The 23982-nt window shown below is 39.1% G+C and overlaps 1 protein-coding gene across 1 annotated transcript in view; it reads right to left on the bottom strand.

The window, feature by feature from the left end:
* The window catches only part of LOC150079590 (uncharacterized), a 112754-nt gene that overhangs the window by 84901 nt on the left and 3871 nt on the right, over positions 1-23982 (bottom strand). The window contains exon 2 of the mRNA XM_090383098.1: positions 12354-12450. Coding sequence (XP_090239224.1) covers positions 12354-12450 — 97 coding nt within the window. The remainder of the gene's footprint in view (positions 1-12353; positions 12451-23982) is intronic.

The raw sequence follows: 23982 nt of genomic DNA, 5'->3' as shown, positions 1-23982 counted from the left end.
ATTGAATTGTTTCCAACACTATTTTGTCTCATAGCTTCATTCAAACGTGCAAACGAATGCATCGTGTAGTAAGCCTTGAATGTTTTAATGACTCCCTGGCCCATCGGGTGAAGCAAGCTGGTTGTGTTTGGAGGCAAAAACACAACTTATACACATGGGTTGAAATTAATTAGGGTGGTAGGAGGGTGACCGGGTGCATTGTCAATAAGAAGCATCACTTTAAATGGAATCAGTTTAGACTTGCAATAATATTCGACTTCGGATATGAAGTGGTGACCAAACCAGTCCTCAAAAACGGAAGCTGTCACCCAAGCTTTATGATTCGACTTCCAAATCACTGGTAAGCTAATTTTAGATATACACCAATTGAAAAAAATCAAGAACCACGTAACTCCGAGTTCGTGTAAGTCGGGGTATTACTGTATTAAAAAAAAACATTTAATTACATTTTGAAAAACTAAAGTTCTCATAATTAATAAATATTGATTTATTATGGATCATCTCATGCACTCCTAGGGGTGGCACCTCACTCTAAAGACTACTGATCTATTGCATGCAATTAGGTTTCCCTGCTTCAACAACAACACAACAGGAGGGAGTATATGAGGAGAGCCTTGTCGATCAATTCGGCCCTGGAAAGATTGTGCAAGGCTCAAGGGGTAGAATTTTTTTCAGCCTGGTCTGTACTTGTTAACAGGAGAGACTGCTTCTACAAGGATGGGATACACTTAAATAGAAAGGGTGCAAGAATATTTGCTGATGCTATCAAGGCAGTGTTATGTGGGTCAGAAAACTGCTAGCTTGGGGGGGGATACAAGGACTAATAGATTAACAGTAGCCACTGGCAGAGGTGAAAATGATTCTTGCACTGCTTCTATTGGAATGAACAGAAGCTGGGAAAACAAGATGCAGGATATTTCAGAGACTGCTGGGAGTCATTGTGGTACAAATAAACACATGGGTTGTGTTAGGGTAGCTAAGAACAGGAGCGTGTATACTTGCGTGTACACCAATGCTAGGAGTTTGATAAATAAATTTGATGAATTTGAGGTATTGCTCAAAGCATCAAAGGCGGATATTGTTTGGATATCAGAGACTGTGTCACACAGATATAAGGAATGCAGATATGGGGAGTACGTCTACAGAAAGGATAGGAAGGGAGGAGGGGTTATGCTATTAGTTAAGAAACACATAAAAACCAAGGAAGTGAAGCCAGGCGACATCGCTGGACAGTGCAGTGTCGAGTCAGTTTGGTGTGACATAAGCATTGGGAGATCAAAATTGAGAGTAGGAGTGTGCTATAGGCCTAATGACTCTGATGAGTATAATAAGAAACTGTACAGGGAAATAGAGTGGGCCAGTAAATCAGAGTCTTATAATGGGAGATTTTAATTTCCCAGATATTGACTGGAATTTGGGGGCTGGTCACTCACACACTAGCAAGGCTTTTGTGGATTTATTGAACGATTGTTTTCTACATCAGCATGTTTGGGAGGAAACTAGAGGGAGTAGTACTCATGATTTGATTATCAGCAGCGATTCTTCATGCATTAAGAATCTGCAGATAAAGAACCACTAGGTGGCAGTGATCACAGTGTGCTGAAGTGGGATTTACTCAAAGAGGTAACTACCATCGGGGTAAAGGGAAGGGTTATTGCTTTCGTAAAGGCAACTACGATGGTCTGAGACAGTATTTAAATTCTATACAGTGGGACCAACTGAAGATGTTACCAACAGTAAATTCAAAATGGGAAGCATTCAAAGAACTTATCTTGGAAGCTACTAGGCTTTACAAACCAACTAAGAAATATTGTTCAAGGTTTAGGCCTAAATGGATGTCAGATGAACTAATGAAACATATGACAGAGAAGAAAAATGCATGGGATACATATAAATTAACACGTGACACAGAAGCCTATGATAGATACAAGTTGATCTGTAACCAAGTTACAAAGGAGGTTAGGCAGGCAAAGGCAGATTACGAGAAATCTTTGGCAAGGGATGCAAAGAAAAACAGCAAAGAATTCTTTACATATGTAAACTCTAGAAGGAAGGGGATGAATCAGATTGGTCCACTTGATATCGATGGTTCAACTGTTGATGATCCTGCTCAGGTAGCTAACAAACTAAATGAATATTTTGCATCGACATTCACACACAAGGAGTTATCAGCAAGGGGAATGCCAGAGGTGTATTCAACTCTGGCAGTAAGCTAGAGAATCTTGTAATAACTATGAGTAAAGTGGAGGAGAAATTGTTGAAGATAAACACAAGAAAGGCACCTGGGGGCTGGGGTAGATGGGATCTATCCAGTTATATTAAAGGAAGCAGCAAAGGAAGTAAGCAAACCCTTAGCCATGATTATGAGAGCTTCCTTGGACTCATGGGAGGTACTCACAGACTGGAGATGTGCCAATGTGACCCCAATTCACAAAGGAGGATCAAAGGCCGACAAGTAATTATAGACTATTGAGTTATATTCTGATCCAGGAAAATTAATGGAGGTACTGGTTAAAGAAGGACTGCAGGATCACCTAGACAATACTTCAGTTATAGCTCTGACACAGCATGGTTTTGTTAAGGGGAAGTCTTGTCTGACCAATTTGATTGGATACTATGATACAGTCATAAAAGAGCTGGATGCAGGGAATAACTTTGATATTATATACTTGGATCTTAGAAAGGCTTTTGATACTGTTGCACATGGAAGACTGCTGCACAAATTGGAGCAGTGTGGCATTGGAGGCAAATTGCTGCTATGGATAAAGAGGTGGTTGAGGGGGAGAAGACAGAGTGGTAATCAATGGACACTGCTCATCATGGACTAATGTTATTAGTGGAGTCCCTCAGGGTTTCAGTGTTGAGTCCATTATTGTTTTCTGTATTTAAAAATAATATTGATGATGGTATATCAAGCTTAATGTCTAAGTTTGCAGACGATACAAAGGTTGGCAGGGTTGCTAAGGACACTACTGACGCTATGCTGCTGCAATAGAATCTGGAAAGGTTGAGCAGGTGGGCTGAGAGGTGGCAAATGAAGTTTAACATTGACAAATGTAAAGTACTACATATGGGAAACAGCAACCCCAGAGCAAAGTATCAACTGTGTGGTACTACATTGACAGTGGTAGAGAATGAAAAGGACCTGGAGGTAATTGTGCAGGCAGATTAAAGTTCTGAGCAGTGCAGACGGGCTGCAAGAGTAGCTCACGGTGTCTTGTCAATGATATACAGGAATTTTTCTAGCAGGGATAAGGTCATTATTCCCTTGTATAAGGCAATCGCCAGGCCACACCTTGAGTACTGTATACAGGTCTGGAGGCCTCATTTCAAGAAGAATGTAGAGCTGCTGGAACGAGTACAGAGAAGGGCAACAAGATTAGTGAATGGGACAAAGGGTTGCTCTTACGAAGAAAAGCTTAAGTTTTGCAAATTACAGTGTCTGGAGACTAGGCACTGGCGAGGTGATCTGATAGAGGTGTATAAAGCCTTGAATGGTTTGAGCATGCTCAATGCTGATGGGATTCTTCCTCTTGCTCAGAATAATCACCTTAGAGGGCATAAAATCAAATTGAGGAAAGACAGATGTAGGATAGATGTGTGGAAGTTTGCCTTTAGCCAGTGGGTAGTTGGTTGGTGTAACAGATTTCCATCCCATGTTGTGGAAGTTGATAGCCTAAATAAATTTAAGGCTCAGCTGAACAGGTATTTCGAATGAGCGGAGGGGTGAAGTGGAAGTGTTTTTTTTTTGTTTTTTTTTGGCTGATGCTGCATAAGCATGCTTTCTTGCATATTCCTTTACTAATGCTAAAATACTATTTTAAGGGACAGTGCACATATAAAAGAACATGTTAAAGGTTCAACACCTTTAAGATCAACAGTGATCAAAAAATAGCATTCAGGTGCTAATATCAAAGATGAAAAAGCTATAATATGGATGGAAAATCAGATTCAGAAGCAAGTGCCCCCAAGTCCAATGGCGATTGAAACAAAAGCAAGAAGTATTTATGAAGATATTCAGGATAAATATGGCAAACCCAAACCAAGTTTTTCTTGTTTATACTCTGGCACTACCACTAGGTCAGTGGAGTTTAAAAAATAAAATCAATACAAATGTATTTAGCATTCACAGGCTTGAACCCCAGTACATTCAAAAAAGCATGCTATTGCACTCTCACTCCTGACCACTTGGCTATGTCAGGCTTAATTTTGTGGCAAGCAATGGGTGGTTTAATAGGTTCAAGCATCGTGCTGGTTTTCACGACGTTAAAGTGGTGCAGTGAAGTCGCCAGTGTCGATTCTGCAGCTGCAGAGAAATTGTGAAGTGCTGGAACTCCTAAATCTCCACAGCCCTCAACTTCCGCTGCAGTGTGCTTATCAGCAGGAGAGCTCATTCTGGCAACGATGCTCGAAAGGTAAAACTGGCCGACGCTATGCCTGTCTCCTCTCTTTTTGTAATTTTGAAATTGTTATTTTTCCTGGCGCGAGATAAAAAAAATTGAATAAATAATTTTATTTACATGTTCGAACATTTCTTTTGCTTTAATCAAATTCAATTAAATCTGCGAGTGCTGCATAAGCATTTAGGGAAATTCCGACTTATGTAGAGTTCCAAGGAACGCAACCCCTTGCATAAGTCGGGGAGTGGCTGTATGTAGAAATTGAATACTGAATAAAAATACAGCATGGTTTTGTAAAGGGAAAAAATGATGTTTAACTAAGCTGATTAGCTATGTTTAACTAAGCTGATTAGCTAGTCACTCATGAGATGGATGCAGGAAATAATTTCTACATTATTTACTTGGATTTCTGCAAAGCATTTCAGTCAGTCCTACATGAGACATTACCATACAAGCTGGAACATGTTGTAACCACAAGGAAATTCCTCAGATAAATCACAGGATAGCTGCAAGGCAGTAGGCAGAGGATCATGATTAACAATTATTCTTCAGATTGGGCTAATGAAAGAAGTGGGTTTTTCCAAGGAGCAGTATTGGTACCATTGCCATTTTGATTTTCATAAATCAAAAACAGATAAAGGGTGTGATGTCAAGATTGGTATAATAGTTATAATCAGCAACAAACAGAGCTTCTTCAGGACAACTTCAACAGACTTCAGAGATGGTCAGAAAGGCAACATCTATGATAAATGTGTGGTCTTATACCTTGTGAGTAGCAATCCCAAAATAACTTGCACTTGGTGGGGTTAAACTAAAGACAGTAGAGGAAGAAAAGGATTTCGTAGTTCTGATTTGATTGGACATTGAGCAATGCAGACAGGTGGCAACGAAGGCCCATGGTATCCTATCAATGATTTATCAAACAACATTACTACCCTGATTATGAAGATAGAGAAATCAATCCTGCTCTATAAGGCAACTGTAAGATCATAGTTGTTAAGGTCACAGCTGTGTTCACATACAGAGAATGCTAGCTAAAAAAAAAAAAAAAAACTCCCATGTGCACCTTGAAAGGGTCCAAAGACTGGCCAAATACCTGGTGAGATTGGTGAAGGGGCATCCATATAAGGAAAAACATCCTATATGTGGGCTACCAAGTTTGGAAACTAGGCACCTTAGAGGAGACTTGATTGAGGTGTATAAAGCTCTGAGAGACAAAAGTAAAATATTGTTGTTGTTGTTTGGTTTTTAGGAGCATTAGCAACTAAAGCCATATTGCTCCAGGATATGCGGTGGTCATTCCCTGACCTTTCCGCATCCTCCGTATTTGGTGGTGACGGGCTCGAACCCCGGCCTAATCAAAAAGCGTGTGCTACGCACTGCTGCTCCTTCCACCTGGCTATGGAGGCGCCTTACAAAAGTAAAAATGAATGAGAGTGGAATTTATTATGATTCCAGAACTAGGTGAAAAATTAAAATTATGAGGAGGGGGAATAAGATTAGACTGGATTACTGGAATAAGTTACCTCTATGAATAACTGAAGATGACAGCCTGGAGAAATTCAGAGGTCAGCAAAGAGGGAGCCAAACAGGTAGTTTGATTTTTAATATAATAATTTTATTTTGGCCAGTGCAGAAAAATAAGAATACAGCTTCCTTGCAGCTAATACTAATATGTACACTAAGGAAAAAACCAACCATGCATTTTCTTTCTCTGCTGCTAGTCTTATCAGTTCATCTGACATCCATTTAGGTCTAAGCTATAAATCCAACAATGCACTTTCAATTACAGCTAAAGATTTGCTGCCACTTAATATAATTCCATCCACCCCAAGTGCCTTATTTACTTTTAGCTTCAGATTTCTCTTCCAGTTTCCTTCGTTATTACAAAATCATTTAGGTCCCCTTTAGAACTTTATATTCTACTGGCATCCCCACCCCTAAATTTTTTAGGTGCAAAGGCAGATAGAACTGAATAGATATTTCACATATGATGCAAAATACCTGTTCAGTTTGTCAACAAACTGAACAAGCTCATCAACAGTTATACTGTTTGTTTCTAGCGGACCAATGCAATTTGCCTCTTTACTTATCTTAACACAAGAAGAAAAAAAAAGTCTTTGCTGTTTTTTTTCTACAGATTTTTCATAATCTTCCTTAGCATACCTGAACCCCCCCCTCCCTTTGTGACTTGACAGAATTTATACTTCATGACTAGTTTATATTTACTGTAGATTTCTGTATTCTCTGATAGTTCATACATACCCCATATATCCCCTGATAGTTCATACATACCCCATATATCCCCTGATAGTTCATACATACCCCATATATTTTTTTATTCTCTGCCACTAGTCTTATCAGTTCATCTGACATCCACTTAGGTCTAAGCCTTTAACATTATCTCAGAGTTGTGTACAATGCCTAAGTAGCACCTACCTTCCTTCCCTGAATGCTTCCCATTTAGAATTTGTATCTGGTAATATCAGTTGATCCCAGTGAATAGAATTTAAGCTATCAGCCCACTGTAGTCAGTCACCTTTATGAAAGCTAAATCCCTCCACTTTACTTGTGACAGTAATTTTATAAATTTTGAATATCATATACTTGGATTTCAGGAAAGTTTTTGATACTGTTGCACAAGAAAGACTGCTGTACAAATTGTAGCAGTGTGGCATTAAGGGCAAGTTGCTACTATGGATAAAGTGATAGTTGAATGAGAGAAGGCAGAGTGACAATCAATGAACATTGCTCTTAGTGGACCTATGTAGTGGAATCCCCATGTTTTGGTGTTGGGCCCCATTGTTTTCTATATTTATCAACGATATTGATGAAGGTATATCAGGCTTAATGTTCAAGTTTCCATATGATACAAAGGTATGCAGGGCGGTTAATGACAGTAATAACTGTAAGCTACTGCAACAGGATCTAGAAAACTTAGGCAGATGGGCTGAGAAATGGCAATTGAAGTTAAACATTGGTAAATGAAAAGTACTGCATATGGGTAGCAGTAACACCAGAGTAACATACCAACTGTGTTACCACACTCGGGGTAATGGAAAATGAAAGACCACCTGGGGAAAAACTGTGCAGTCAAATATGAAGTTCACTGAATAATGCAAACAGGCTGCCAGGACATCAATACCACTGCATATTCAAACCAACAGCATTAACGGGTGTGTCACTACCTGGAATCATCCATTGGAGCAGTTTTAGATGATCTAAAGTGTGAAGGACTTAACAAGTATACTATACAAGATAAATTGGCAAAAGGTAAAGAAAGCCAACATGAGAACTACTGCAAACTTCGGGAAACTTATCTGGAAAAAAATTAGTTTACGGCTATCGCAGTTTCTCCCTGTATTCTCAGTAAACAGACAGTTCGTGTTATCAGTAGTGGTAGTAGTTTTTTCCTATTTTAAAACAGCTGGAAGGTGGAGGATAAACACCCTAAGACTGGAGCAGTCTGAAGGGCACACCTGTAAGTAAATTTCAGCCGAGAAAACACTCAGGAAAAAACTAATCACTACATCGTTATCGACTTCTATTGCCACTACCAATAACTAACTAACTAACTAACTAACACACACACCATCATTTTACCGAGAATGCAGGGAGAAACTGTGGTAGCACGAAACGAGTTTGCCGGCAAGTTTCCCACAATTCTCGCATTGGCTTTCTTTATCTTAGCCGATAAATTTAATTAAGCATTTTATTCAATCTTATTTTATTTGGAATAAGTGTGTATAATGCATTATTATTTGGAACTAATACACTATAAATGTCTGCTGACGAGGCTGGTGGGAGCCAGTCACGTTCACAAGCTGCTAAGTCAACTTATTTTTTATTTATTGTTTTGAAATTATCGTGTTTGTATAACATTTGATTTAAATTTACTGGTATAGTATTTTTGTGATTTTCTAATTAATTGGTACATTTATTCATTACTTAAACTTTCAATTGCATAGAAAACCACAGTCGATTCTGCCGACATTGTAAATCAGATTGTCTTATAATGGGGGATTTTAATTTCCCAGATATTGACTGGAACTTGTGGGTTGGCCATTTGCACACTAGCAAGGCTTCTGGGGATTTATTAGATGATTGTTTTCTACAGAAGCATGTTTGGGAGGCAACCAGAGGGAGTAATATTCTTGATTTGATTATCAGTCTTGATTCTTCACACATTGAGAATCTGCAGATAAAGGAGGCACTAGGTGGCAGTGATCAGTGTGATGATGTGGGATTTGAGTTTACTCAAAGAGGTAACTACCATTAGGGGTAAAAGGAAGGGCTTTTGCTTTCATAAAGGTGACTACGATGGTCTGAGACAGTTTTTAAAGTCTATACAGTGGGACCAATTGATGTTACCAACAGCAAATTCTAAATGGGAAGCATTCAAAGAATTAATCTTGGAAGGCTACTAGGCTTTTCATACCAACCAAGAAATATTGTTCAAGGTTTAAGACTAAATGGATGTCAGATGAATTAATGAGACATGTGGTAGAGAAGAAAAATGCATGGGATACATATAAATTAACAGGTGACACAGAAGCCTATGGAAGATATAAGCTGGTCTGTAATCAAGTCACAAAGGAGGTTAGGCAGCCAAAGGCAAATTACAAGAAAGCTTTGGCAAAGGATGCAAAGCAAAACAGCAGAGTTCTTTACTTATGTAAACTCTAGAAGGAAGGGGCTGAATCAGATTGGTCCACTTGATATCAATGGTTCAACTGTAGATGATCCCGCTCGGGTAGCTAACAATGAGTATTTTGCATCTATATTTAGAAGGGGAGTTATTCGGGAAGAGGAATACCGGAGATATATTAAACTATGGTAGTGGAGTTAAATGATTTTTTAATACCTGAGAGAGCAAAGTGGAGAAGAAATTGTTGAAGATAAACATAAAAAGGCACTTGGGTGGATGTAATTTATCCAGTTACATTAAAGGAGGCAGCAAAGGAAGTAAGAAAACCCTTAGCCATAATTATGAGAGCTTCCTTGGACTTTGGGGAGGTACCCATTGACTGGAGCTGTGCAAATGTAACCCCAATTCCCAAAGGAGGATCAAAGGGTGACAAGTAATTACAGACTTGTTAGTTTAACTTCTGTTCCAAGGAAATTAATGGAGGCACTGATTAAAGAAGCATTGCAGGATCAATTAGACAGCACTTCTGTTATAGTTTGGACACAGCATGGGTTTGTTAAGGGGAAGTCTTGTCTGACCAATCTGATTGAATACTATGATGTGGTCACAAAGGAACTGAATGCAAAAAAAATAATTTTGATATAATACTTTGAGCTTAGGAAAAGTTTTTGATACTGTTGCACATGGAAGACTACTATACAAATTGGAGCAGTATGGCATTAAGATCAAAATGCTGTAATGGATAAAGGGATGGTGAGTGGGAGAAGACAGTGGTAATCAATGGACACTGCTCTTCTTGAACTAATGTTATTAGTGGAGTTCCCCAAAGTTCAGTGTTGGGTCCATTGTTGTTTTTTGTATTTATTAATGATATTGATGAAGGTATATCACGCTTAATGTCTAAGTTTGCAGACGATACGAAAGTTGGCAGTGTTGTTAATGACAAGCTACTGCAAGAGAATCTAGAAACATTGGGCAGATCAGTGGCAACTGAAGTTTAACCTTGACAAATGTAAGGTACTACATATGAGTAGCAGTAACTCCAGAGTAACATATCAACTGTGTGGTACTACACTCAAGGTGGTAGAGAATGAAAAGGACCTGAGGTAATTGTGCAGTCAGATATGAAGTTTTCTGAGCAGTGCAGAGATAGTCTGCAAGTGTAGCTCGTGGCGTCTTGTCAATGATATACAGGAATTTATATTATTATGATGTGGTCACAAAGGAACTGGATGCAAAAAATAATTTTGATATCATATACTTGGATTTCAGGAAAGCTTTTGACAATGTTGCGCATGGAAGACTACTGTACAAATTGGAGCAGAATGGTATTAAGGGTAAGTTGCTACAATGGATAAAAGGATGGTTAAGTGGGAGAAGACAGAGGGTGGTAATCAATGGGTGCTGCTCTTCGTGGACTAATGTTATTAGTGGAGTCCCACAGGGTTCGGTGTTGGGTCCACTGTTGTTTTGTATATTTATCAATGATATTGATGAAGGTATATCAGGCTTAATGTCGAAGTTTGCAGATGACACGAAGGTTGGCAGGGTTGTTAATGACAGTAATGGCAGTGTGCTACTGCAACAGGATCTAGATAATTTGGGCAGATGGGCTAAGAAGTGGCAACTGAAGTTTAACCTTGACAAATGCAAAGTACTGCATATGGGTAGAAGTAACCCCAGAGAAACGTACCAACTGTGTGGTACTACACTTAAGGTGGTAGAAAATGAAAAAGACCTGGGAGTAATTGTGCAGTCAGATATGAAGTTTTCTGAGCAATGTAGACAGGCTGCTAGGGCAGGTCATGGGGTTTTGTCAATGATATATAGGAATTTTGCTAGCAGGGAAAAGGAGGTGATTGTCCCTCTGTATAAGGCAATGGTCAGGCCACGCCTTGAGTACTGCGTACAGGTCTGGAGGCCTCATTTTAGGAAGGATGTAGATTTGCTTGAGCGTGTACAGAGAAGAGCAACACGATTGGTGAGGGGAATGAAGGGATCCTCTTACCAAGAGAGGCTTAAGTTCTGCAAATTGCAGTGGCTGGAGACTAGGCACCTGCGCGGTGATCTGATTGAGGTCTATAAGGCCTTGAATGGGTTGAGCACGCTGAATTCTGATGGGATCCTCCCACTTGTTCAGAATACGAACCTACGGGGACATAAGTTCAAATTAAGAAAGGATAGATGTAGAATAGATGTGCGGAAATTTGCCTTTAGCCAGCGGGTGGTTAATTGCTGGAACAAACTTCCATCTGTCGTTGTGGAAGTTGATAGGTTAAATAAATTTAAGGAGGAACTGGACAGGCAATTGGAGGGTATGGTGTGATTTTTTTTTTTTTTTTTTTTTTGGCTGATGCTGCATAAGCTCCTACACTTGCTTTCTTGCATCAAGTGCCACTACTACTACTATTTTTCTAGCAGGGATAAGGATGTAATTATCCCCTTGTATATGGTAATGGTCAGGCCATACCTTGAGTACTATATACAGGTCTGGAGGCCTCATTTTAGGAAGGATATAGAGCTGCTGGAACGAGTACATGGACGGGCAACAAGATTAGTGAATGGAACAAAGGGTTGCTCTTACGAAGAAAGAGCATCTAAGATTTGCAAAGTAGTGTCTTTTGACTAGGCTCCTGCGAGGTTATCTGATTGAAGTGTATAAGGCTTTGAATGGTTTGAGCAAGCTCAATGCTGATGGAATTCTGCCTCTTGTCCAGATTAATCACCCAAGGGAACAAATTCAAATTGAGGAAAGAATTTTAGAATTGATGTGCCAAAGTTTTCCTTTATAGCCAGCGTGTGGTTGATTGCTGGAACAAAACTTATGTTCTCGTAGAAGTTGACGGCTTAAATAAATTCAAGGCAGAACTAGACAAACATTTAGAGTGAATGGATGGGTGAAATGGAAAGGGTTTTTTTTTTTTTTTTGGCTGATGCTGTATAAAGCTTGCTTTCTTGCATCATATGTCTCTACTAATGCTGATGTAAAATAACACTATTAGTTATGAATAATAGCTAATACATTGTAAATGTAAAATTGTTATGAATGTAAATTTAATTTGCTCTCCCTTAATTTTCAGCCCATGTATGGTTTTATGGCAGGATCTGAAAAGGATCCATAAACATCACCTCTGTAATAAGTTTAGTAAAATTATGTCAATATCACTTAAAGTAAATCTGTATTATCCATGTAGTAAAAGAGCGGTTTATCACAAAAATTAACCTCTCATTATATCTAGAGTACAAGAAACCTGATACCAATTTATGAACTTTACGTAAAGCTGATTGTGGGAGGAAATACTTACTGCCACATTTACACATCCAAATGGGTCAGTGAATGGATAGCAAGGATTATATGAATACATATAATCATAACTAAGATTCCCCTTCAGGAAAGTAAACCTGGCAAAAAAAAAATAAACATTAAAATATTTCCCTACTACAGTAAAGTACTATATTGTATTTATGTTTCAAGTGGTGATAAATTTCTTTTTTCTCAAGCTCTAAATGAAACCTTAAGCACCACCTTGCATTAATATTATTTTCAATTATTTAGAAAATTTATAATGGTGTGAACCAAACAATGTAATAAATAGCAGTATTTGCAAATAGCCAGATGTTTATTTAAATTATCTAACCAATGTGCACACACAATAAAAAAATTAAAAACATCACCTACATGTAAATGAGAATTTATTTTGAGAAACCTCAAAATACTAACTGGATTTTAGTTCCACTTCTCATATCTATTTTTCTAAGGAAAATCACTTCAGAAAACACTTAACAGAGAAAGAAAATTATTAGAATAAATATTATAAACAGCATTATTACCAAGTACTATTGATTTCTAAAACTCAGTTTTCAAAGGATATTTATGAAAACAAATTCATTATAAGGCTGAAAACTCTCCAGAAAACAAAGTGAGAATGCTTTGGCTGGAGAGAACTACTGAGGGCATTTATACTACAATTGGGGTCCTTAGCGTTTGTACTGCTGGTTGCATACTTGAAAGTTCACTGTTGTTGGACAGTGCAACAGGAGATGCCCTTGTATGCTTTAGATGCAAAGAGTGTGAAGAGAATCAGCCCATTTCCTTAATAACTTGAATTCGCCTATGAAAATTCAAAATTTTCGTGGGCAAATTCAAGTGGTTAAGGAAAAGGGCTGATTCTCTCAGAAGAATCAAAACAGAGAACCTAGGAACAAGTCAACAAGCCTACATCCAAGCAAAGTGGTTGCCAACCAGATCCTTTCCCAGAGACCTCAGCATACACTCTCACAAAGATCACTATGGATACGTTCTTCATGCTCATATCCTCCTGGAAGCACATAAGAGGCTTAACTTGCACTGAGTCACTAATTTCACCATGAAACTACTATAGTTTCACAGGTAGTGTCTCTAAGCTCCTCAAGAATCTACTAACCTAACCAAGAGGTTCCTTACCTTCCAGTAAGGGAATCACTGCATAATGAGGCAGGTGAAAGTCTGTAAGAGTCTGTATACACCCCAAGGTGGATTGTTGTTGGCACTGCTATTTTCGGCAACATTTATTCCACTAATGAATGAGATACCCGTGTTTATAGCCTACACTGACAATATTGTATGTTACCTCTCAAGCCCTGCTGACACCTCACTAAACCCTGAAAAATCTAAATATATCATCTCACCTAGAGCACAAGACCTCAATCCAGCAGCCTCTCTGCAGTCCTCCATTGTGGGGCAGGTTCTTGTCGCCACTCAATCCATAAAATTCAGGGATGAAAACCTAACATATAAGGAATAAATCCAGCAACTGCATTCAAGAACATTATGAGCTTTCTGAGATATGAAACTATCTCTGTAGAGGACACAGCAAGAAAACAGAAAATTTTTCCTCTATAGAGGACACAGCAAGAAAACAGTCAGAAAATTTTTCCTCTACTACTTCAGTCTTATTATCAGTCACAGTATTGAAGTTTGGTCTTCTGCCCTTATGTCCAGCCTGAAGACTCTTTGGGGTCTACAATTCTGGGTCCTAAAGTGGCTCACCTACCCTATACAACACCAAAATCACAGCTCTGCATAAATCTCAGATACACCCCAGCACTTGGCATAAGCGAGGAAGCTCCCAATGGCACTTAATCTGTGCTCCACTGTTTTCAACTTCATCAACATCTGGGAAATTCTGGGTAGAGCCCTCAGAAACCCTCCAGTGCTTTGTTCTAACCTGCGGAAGCTCCCAACCTTTAAATGGCACTTTCTGAACACCATCACTGGCGGGCTGAGCTCCACCAATGGAGATTTGGATCTGTGGTCCAGAGATTCAGCCTCCAGAGGAGAAAAGCACAAATCCATATTCATGTGCTGTCAACATTCCTGCAATTGTCAGTGGAACTAGTAATAACTCCCAGTGAAAGATTTCCAGACTGTCTCAATCTCTTGTATCATGTTATGTAATCTATATAAGCCCTGTATAATCACTATTTTAGAAGAACAAGCTCAAAATGTAATTAGCATTAATTCAAATCTAATTATGGCCTCCGTAGCCAAGTGGTCAGGAACAGGAGTGCAGTAGCACACTCTTTGATCAAGCCCCTGAATGCTAAATATGGTCGATCTACCAACTTGCACTGGACCAGAGTGGCAGATTATGGTCCATTTTCCTCAGCATGAATTGTTGAGGAGGCTTCCAATCTTGCAGTGGATTGATAATGGCTGCAGTTTACAAGGCTTCCATAGCCGAGTGGTCAGGAGTGAGTGCAGTAGCACACGGCTCCTTGAGTAGACAGGGGTGGGTTCAAGCCCGACTGCTAAATATGGTCGATCTACACTGGACCTGCATGGCAGATTATGGTCCATTTCCCCTAGCATGAACTGTCGAGAAGGCTTCCATCCTGCAGTGGGTTAATAATGGCTGCAGTTTTTTTTTTTTCTTTTTACAAATCTAATTATGTTAGCTTTATGTTTGTTTGCTATTTGGTTTTTAGGAGCATTAGCAACTAAAGCCATATTGCTCCAGGATATGCGGTGGTCATTCCCTGACCTTTCCGCATCCTCCGTATTTGGTGGTGATGGGCTCTAACCCCGGTCTAATCAAGAAGCGTGTGCTACGCACTGTTGCTCCTTCCCACCTGGCTATGGAGGCGCCTTAGCTTTATGTTGGTGAAAACAAGTTATTAGCAGTTTCTATGTATTTGCTATATGCCTGCATGGTTTTTTTCATGTATTTAATATAATGTCCCCAGTTAACTGTTAGATTCCTCTGGTTGCCTGCAACAGGAATCGCATCCTTGTACATTTCTATGAATAAAGAATTTTATTATTATTATCATCATCAGACAGCAGAGCAAGATACTCCATAGGCAGAAAGCACCAATCCTACAGGAAGGAACTACTGTTGACAAATACTGTCACACAAATGGGAAGTATGACACAAGGATGGGGAGAAAACAGAATCTGGATTTATCTACATGGGGGGAAAAGTAAAGTGACGTAGAGTTATCTTTTAAGGGCACAAAAAATGTGATACTGTTGTACATGTTAGTACTAATGTAAAGTATAGGAGATCTGAGAACTTACTTTACTGGCAGCAGGAAATGTTGAGAAAAAGCATGACAGGAGAGAGTACACAAATGCCTAGTCAGTCAATTTGGCCCTGGAGAGATTGTACAAGGCTCATGGGGTAGAATTTTACCCAGCATCTGTGTTTGTTAACAGGTTTTTTTATGTGAAAAAATCTTTAGCAGCACCTACTAAATTTTGGACTGAAGTAAAACCAGTCACGAAAATGTGAAAGAAAAATGACTTTGTGAACCAAAGTAACATGCACACAAAGACGGAAGTGATACAAATGAAGTCACTTCCTAAATGATGCTAACTCAGTCACTAACATTGATTCAGTAGAGTAAAGGTAGAAACACTATCACATCACGTGAGCTCACATGAAAACATGTCAAGCATCACATTTGTGAGAGCCATATTTCCCTTTTTGTTGTATTGGTAGGAGACACTGTTCTCATTCACTGTACTTCACACGATATTGTAGGCTGACTCATGTTTTCATGAGCTCACATTTTCTGTTTGAACAGAAATTTTGGTGAGTTGTGACAGCATGAGCAGAGGAAAGCAAAAGAAATGTTGATAGAAGAAGTGAGATTGCACGAGGTGCTATTTAATATTAGATCACCAAATTACCGAGATCAACATATGTGGCAAGAAACGGGAAGAGATTTCAAAATGAGAAATTTAAGAAAGAATTTTTTTATACTTGCTATATACACCGAGTGATCACTAAATTATGACCACCTACCTAATACTTCATAGATCCTCCTTTTGCCATCAGTATAGCAGCCATCCAACGTGGCATTGATTCAACATGATATCTGAAGCATTTGAAGGTATGGCCAACCAAGCTGTGTGTAATGCAGTCAGCATTGCAGGTATGGAGGCGATTAGTGTATCCAGACACCTGCTTTGCCTTTCCATAGTGTACTACAAGTGCTCTATGGGATTGATATAGGGAGAGTTTGGAGGCCAATCAATATGCTGGAAGTCAGAAATGTGTTCCTCAAACCATTCCTTCACAACAAGTGCCCAATGGCTCGGCACATCGTCACCTTGGAAGATGCCATCGCCATTCGGGAAAAAGTGTAACATAGTGGGGTGTAGACAGTCAGCAAGCAGTTGATGATAGTGGAGACCACTGATATATTGTTCCAAATGCACCAGGGTTCTAAGTTCCTGCTTAGTGAAACATGCCAAACACCATACAACTGCCTCCACCAGCCTGCACTTTTGATACCATGCATGATGGATCAAGAGCCTCATGTTGTTGACGCCAAATCCATACATGACATCCATGATGTGGAGTAAATAACTTTGACTCATCCGACCAGCACACCTTCCAGTTTTCTAAAGTCCAACTTGCATGCTCTTTGCTCCAGGAAAGTCTTATGCTGATCAACCTTGGTTAGGAGAGGATGCCGTAGGGGTCGTCTGCTGGTATAGCCGTGGTCCAATGACCCAAACAGTGCTGTGCCTGTTCGAGTCGTCGGACCTGGTGCTCACTTCTAACATCAACCTGTCACTGACCTTTCAGTTTTGCCATTGGGTCGTTGTTTGACCATTTTGATGCCAGTCCTGGTACACTAACTACAGCAGTTCTTGAACACCTAAACTAGTTCAGCCGTTTGGGAAATCAAGGCACCAGCTCGTCGAGCACCCACAATCTGTCATTTATCAAAGTTCAATAAATCCTTCCTTTTACCCACCACGCTCGGAATTTGACTACCTATTGAACAACTGACACCTTATCTATGCTACATAGGTCAACTAACTCCACACTCTCGTACCTCACGTGGTCAATGTTGCATTCAGTTTTAGCATAGGCATATGATGCAAGAAAGCAAGTTTATGCAGTATCAGCCAAAAAAAAAACCTCCCATTTCACCCCTCCGTTCGTTTGAAATACCTGTCCAGCTGAGCCTTAAAATTTATTTAGGCTATCAACTTCCACAACAAGGGATGGAAGTCTGTTCCACCAACCAACTACTCGCTGGCTAAAGGCAAATTTCTGCACATCTATCCTACAGCTGTCTTTCCTCAATTTGAATTTATGCCCTCTCAGGTGATTATTCTGAGTAAGAGGAATTAGCATTGAGCATCCTCAAAACATTCAAGGATTTATACACCTCTATCAGATCACCTTGCTGGTGCCTAGTCTCCAGACACTAATTTGCAAAACTTAAGCTTTTCTTCGTAAGAGCAACCTTTTGTTCCATTCACTAATCTTGTTGCCCTTCTCTGTACTCGTTCCAACAGCTCTTCATCGTTAAAATGAGGCCTCCAGACCTGTATACAGTACTCAAGATGTGGCCTGACCATTGCCTTATACAAAGGAATAATCACCTCCTTACCCCTGTTCTGTATAACATTGACAAGACACCATGAGCTACTCTTGCAGCCCATCTGCACTGCTCAGAAAACTTCATATCTGCCTGAACAATTACCCCCAGGCCATTTTCATTCTCTACCACTGTCAGTGTAGTACCACAGAGTTGATATGTTGCTCTGAGGTTACTGTTTCCCCCATATGTAGTACTTTACATTTGTCAATGTTAAACTTCATTTGCCACCTCTCAGTCCATCTGCTCAACCTTTCCAGATCCTGTTGTAGCAGCATACTGTCAGTAGTGTCCTTAACAACCCTGCCAACCTTTGTATTGTCTACAAACTTGGACATTAAGCTTGATATACCATCATCAATATCATTTATAAATACAGAAAACAATAATGGACCCAACGCTGAACCCTGAGGGACTCCACTAATAACATTAGTCCACGATGAGCAGTGTCCATTGATTACCACTGTCTTCTCCCCCCCCCCCAACCATTCCTTTATCCATAGCAGAAATTTGCCTCCAATGTCACACTGCTCCAATTTGTGCAGCAGTCTTCCTTGTGCAACAGTATTGAAAGCCTTTCTAAGATCCAAATATATAATATCAAAGTTATTCCCTGTATCCAGTTCTTTTGTGACTGCATCATAGTATCCAATCAAATTGGTCAGGCAAGACTTTCCCTTAACAAAACCATGCTGTGTCTGAGCTATAAGTGAAGTCTTGTCTAGATGATTCTGCAGTGCTGCTTTAACCAGTGCCTCCACTAATTTTCCTGGAACAAAAGTTAAACTCACAGGTCTATAATTACTTGTGTCAGCCTTTGATACTCCTTTGTGATTTGGGGTCACATTTGCACATCTCTAGTCTATGGGTATCCCCCTGAGTCCAAAGAAGCTCATAATTATGGCTAAGGGTTTGTTTAATTCCTTTGCTGCCTCCTTTAATATAACTGGATAGATCCCATCCAGGGATGGTCATAATTCAGTGATCACTCAGTGTATAATCTGAGTGAGCTATATCATTAGTGCAAATGATATTGATGAATTTAGTGTTATTTAAATGTAACAAAACAAAAAAAAAAAAACCTAGGCACACTGTTTTTGTTTTTAATTTTGTATTCTTCCATAACAAACTGTTGCTTGCTGCCATGGTGCCAAACCAACAGGGGATACAAAAGTCTTTAAATGCATCTCAAACTTGGAAGGTTTCATGTGTAGCATTTCTTCGAAGGAATGCCTAAAAATTGCATAGGACAGACTAACAGTCAAATTCTTATCAAGGAAAACTTGTAGTGCCCTTATACTAGTGTTTATGGCCAAAATCACACTGGACTCCATCGGTCTCCTAGCCGACTGGGCTAGACGGGTGGGTAAAGTGCCTGCCTGGCAACCCAAAGGTCGCGGGTTTGATTCCCGCCTCGGGCTTGGATCAAAGTACTGCAAAAACCTTGGGAAGTGTATTATGGCCACAGAAGCCTATGCGCCAACAACTACCAAAAAAAAAAAAAAAACACCATCGGTCTCCAGACCACTGGGGGTTCCCCAGTAAGTTTTATAGCCAGTCCACGTCTGCTGCAGGGCAGCAATAGGTGGTAAAAGTTCTATTTTGGAAGGCATTTCACTTTCCTTGCATAACATATAATGAAGGCAGCATGCAGCAATACCACTTCGTCAACTGTTTGGGGCTGTATCTCTAAAGACCTACAAAATACTCTCCACCGAGAAGTTAGAATGCAAAAAGCATTTTTTACTACTCTAGCTCTGAACAATTGATAATTAAATTTTCTTAGCCAGCCTTATCTCCTCCTAATGTCTGCTATAGGGCAGAAGCAAGTATGTTTTAATGAAATGCTTCATCTCCTACAATAACATGTGGCTGTAACTCACCATTTTAAAATAAGGGAATGGTGGCAGGATAGAGTTGATTGGACAGGAGTTTTTTTTTGCCAAAGTTTTAGTTTGAAAAAAAAAAAAAAAAAAAATGCTTTCCATCACTATTTCTGTCATATGGACCTACATCAATTGCAATGAATTTATATTCAGGATTTCAAGTGCTAACAGCACAATAGAATGAGCTCCCTTATAATTGTAAAAAGGTTGAGCCTACATTAATTGGGCCTTGAATATTTATATTTTAAATAGAACTCAAACTGTGCTTAGAGGTGGACCACTAGATAGTCCACCAGACTGAACCTATTGGTAACTCTCTAGAAGGGTTCCGGATCAGCTAGTGTATAATCTAGCTACCTCTACTCTAGTACGAGATAGTTACTGGAGGGAGTCAGAGTAGTGTGTATGAGGGGGGGGGGGGGGCATTGCCAAGGCCACATTATGTCAAGGAGCTGCGTACATTCTTCCCATGTGCACCATATCCAAGAATTTTATTACTGCACACAGCATATCCCCCCCACCACAACCTTTTCTTACTGAACACATCATGAATTACCAAACTAATAGAACAAAATCATCTGCGAAAAGCTCTAAACCTCCCAAACACTCCCTCGTTCGTTACACAAATATAAATGGTCACAGTTCCAATCTCTAAGTGTAAATGGACATCATCCAAATGATATCCATTTACACTTAGTCTGCCAAACCCCATATACTCTTTATGACAGAATTCCAATTATCAGTTGATTCAACCACTGCCCATCTCAGTTGTCCAAATTATTCACTATACAATTCCTTTTGCTTCAAAAGGTGGTACTCGTGCATATATCCACTCTGATATTCCCTGTCAGAGACAGTAATTTGGAATCTCCTCTTTTCAATCTTCTGACTTAAAATCTCTACCAATTCTCTTGACTTCCTCTGTTTGAAACTCTAGGTTCTCCAGTCCAACTTTCCTAACAGCGAGGTAATTTTCCTTGGCAATTTTACTGTTCACAACCCCAGCTGGCCTCTTTCTAGTAACACAGACATGCTGAGACTTTTACAATTACTAATGATCTCTGCACAGATTGTTCATTTACCTACCAGAATACCAGACAATCCTAACCACACAGCCAACATGCCTGGGCTCTTTCTCACAAAGAACCCTTATAAGTACATAGTCACAATGAGTGGTCTTCTAGATACCTCAGATCAAACTTGGTGAATTATCTCTTCTCCAGTTGTGCCTTTCTCTCATGGCCATTCTCAAACTAGTGTTGTTTGACATTACAAATATGTCAAAATGGGATGATCTACAAAGCCTTTTTCTTCTTTTCCTTGGTCAGATTACTGTTTAAAATCTCCTGATGTCAAAGTTTGTGCAGATTGTGTTGGTGAAATTATTCTTGTAGGAATGAAATCCTTTATTTCACACTCCACCTTAATCTCATCCTTTATTTAAACATTGGTTTTTTTCGATAAATGTGCCAAGGCTGTTCAAGATGAGAATATTGCATATCGCAATTGGCTTGTATCCAAATTTTCCAGCTTCGTATTCTGCCTAAGCCGAAGCTTGCAACAATTGTAAAGCAGTTATTAATCAGTTCAAACCAGATTTTGAATAAGCTAAGGCAGAAAACTTGCTTCTTGTCCAAATGGTAGTGAAGCATTCTAGTTTCTTGCCAAAGCTATTGGCCACAACTTTTGCCCATCTGTATTCCCACCTCTGTCAAAACCAGATGGTTCTTTTGCCACTTCAACCAAAAGAAAGCTGACCTGCTAGCATCCTACTTTTCTTCTAACCCATGCATTGATGATCATGGTAAACTGGCCCCTACAATTCCCATTACACTCCATTCAATGCCTCCTGTGGTCTTCTGTCAAAAGGATGTTGAACAATCTTTATGCCAAGAAAGCTCCAGGTCCTAAGGGTATTTCTCCACTTGTTCTCAAAATCTGTGCTCAACTCCTGTGTCATGTTTTGCACTTGCTTATTCCAAAAGCATTTTTCCTTGTGCTTGGAAATTGCTCATATCCAGCTAGTACCTAAAAAGGATGAAAAATGCCTCCATCCAATTATCATCCCATTGCACTTACTTTTTTCTAAAGTAATAGAGAAATCAATTAACAGCCAACTCAACTCTTAAACTACCTAGAAACCTTAGATCTGATCAAAGATTGGCTGTATGGATTAAGTCAGTGGTGATTGCCTGGTGATGTTCTGGATTATCCTCCTATGGACAAATTCAATGGAAAAAAGTTTGTTGAAACTCAAGTTGCTCTTGACATTTCAAAGGCTTTTGATAGTGTTTGGCATAAGGATCTTCTAAATAAGCTTCCATCTTAAGTCCTGCCAACTGTTTTTTGTAATTGGGTATAGTTTTCTCTCTGACCACTCACTGCAGGCAATGATAGATGGCTGTCTTCTAACTACACTAATGCTGGTGTTCCCTCAAGGTTTGGTTCTCTCTCCCACTCTTTTCCTCTTGAATATTAATGAACTTCCTCCATTAATCACAAATCCTATCCACAATTTTGCTGATGATAGCACATTGCATTCCATCTTCCAGTTGGAGAAATCTTGCCCTGCACAAACAGCTTCAACTACTAATATCCACTAAGAATTCCTTAAATGCCAATCTCCATGTAATTTTGCAGTATGGCAAAGATAAGATGTGGTGTTTTCAGTCCAATCCTGCAATGAAGTGACAAAGTGCAGAGTAGAAGTTGGAAAACTAAGGCCAAAACTCTTGTCAAGAAAGGTCAGATATCAAAACCATGCTCATCACTTTCTATGATAGCTAGGGAATTGTGCACAAAGATTTTATTCCCAAAGACCAAAGTGTTACCGCTGCCTACTATCTGGATGTTTTGAAACATTTGTTGGTTCCTTTAGCATGACAATGCACCAAGCCATAAGGCTCTCACTGTTTGGAAGTTTCTGGCTAGCAAAAAGTCTACATACTGTTCCACCCACCAGTACAATGCAACACTACAATGAGCATTTGATAAAAGAAAAGTTCGCTTTATTGTAAGCATTTTTAGGGAACAATATGGGTACAGCACGTTTTCTGGATGTACATTTGATCTACAAAATTTCAAGAAAATATTTCTATTGATAGCCGAGTTAAACTTGGAAAACTGTTTCTTAGGAACTTTGCATGAACATTCGTAAAAATCAAACAATACTAATCCTTTATTGCACGGAAAGTAATCCATTACAGTGTGGGTATGGAGAATGTTTTCTACTTCAAATGGATGGAAAGTACTTGTCAACATTCCATCTGGAAATAATGCCAACTGGTGTGAAAACAGTAACAATTAGGTGTTTTATTCTGAGTAGTCCCTTGCAGTAAAATCAAATAAGTAGTTAACCTTTGTTTCTAAAAGTAATTCATTACAGTGGGAGAATGTAAACTGTTTTCTCTTTCTACTCGCAATAAACTGCATACATACATAAATGCACAATACATCCAACTTGAACAACATCCATCTTGAAACTGAAAACAGAAAAAGTGAGTCGCTGATGATATCCAATGCAACATTAAGGTGCTTACACTTAGAATGCAGGTGGCATGATTGCCTGTAACCAGAAGCTTAAATGAATAATGTAAGTTAATGAGAGTACATTTATAGAGCAGGGGCACTGGCTACTATTTCTTGTTTAATTCACCAACTTACCTCAACAAATTAAGCTTGCTGGTTCCAGTGGAAGTACAGATATCACTCAACTGGGTATGCATTGCTCACACTGCTAGCCTTTAGACAATTATAAGCGCTGTTTTTGCTATAGAAAGCAAGAATTCATAGTGACATACAGAAAATTTAAGCATGGAAACTGAAGTTTTAATTTGGAACACTTATGAATTTATGTGAAATGCACAATATGGGGAAAAAAAAAAGTCAAACTGCATTCAAACATGAATATCATGGTTCTTTTTTTCTTATATATTTATCTGTAAAGTGCTAATAAATTAGAATTAGTTGGTTAGTCCACGTTATTATTAATTGAATTTAAAACAATGTTTCTCAATTCATTCTGATATATTTAAAATGGCCCTTCATAACCTTCCAATTCATTACAAATTATGATATCCAAAAGTTTGTCTACCATAATGTACAGGGATGGCATATACCCATCAGTTCCTTATTGTTTTCAAATCTTGAGGAAAAAATAAATAAA

Source organism: Mastigoproctus giganteus, chromosome 10, assembly GCF_048544385.1.
Source record: "Mastigoproctus giganteus isolate SK-2022 chromosome 10, ASM4854438v1, whole genome shotgun sequence".
In the NCBI taxonomy this organism is placed as follows: Eukaryota; Metazoa; Arthropoda; class Arachnida; order Uropygi; family Thelyphonidae; genus Mastigoproctus; species Mastigoproctus giganteus.
The sequence above is the reverse complement of the archived record's forward strand: the minus strand, read 5'-3'. Positions and strand labels throughout refer to the sequence as shown.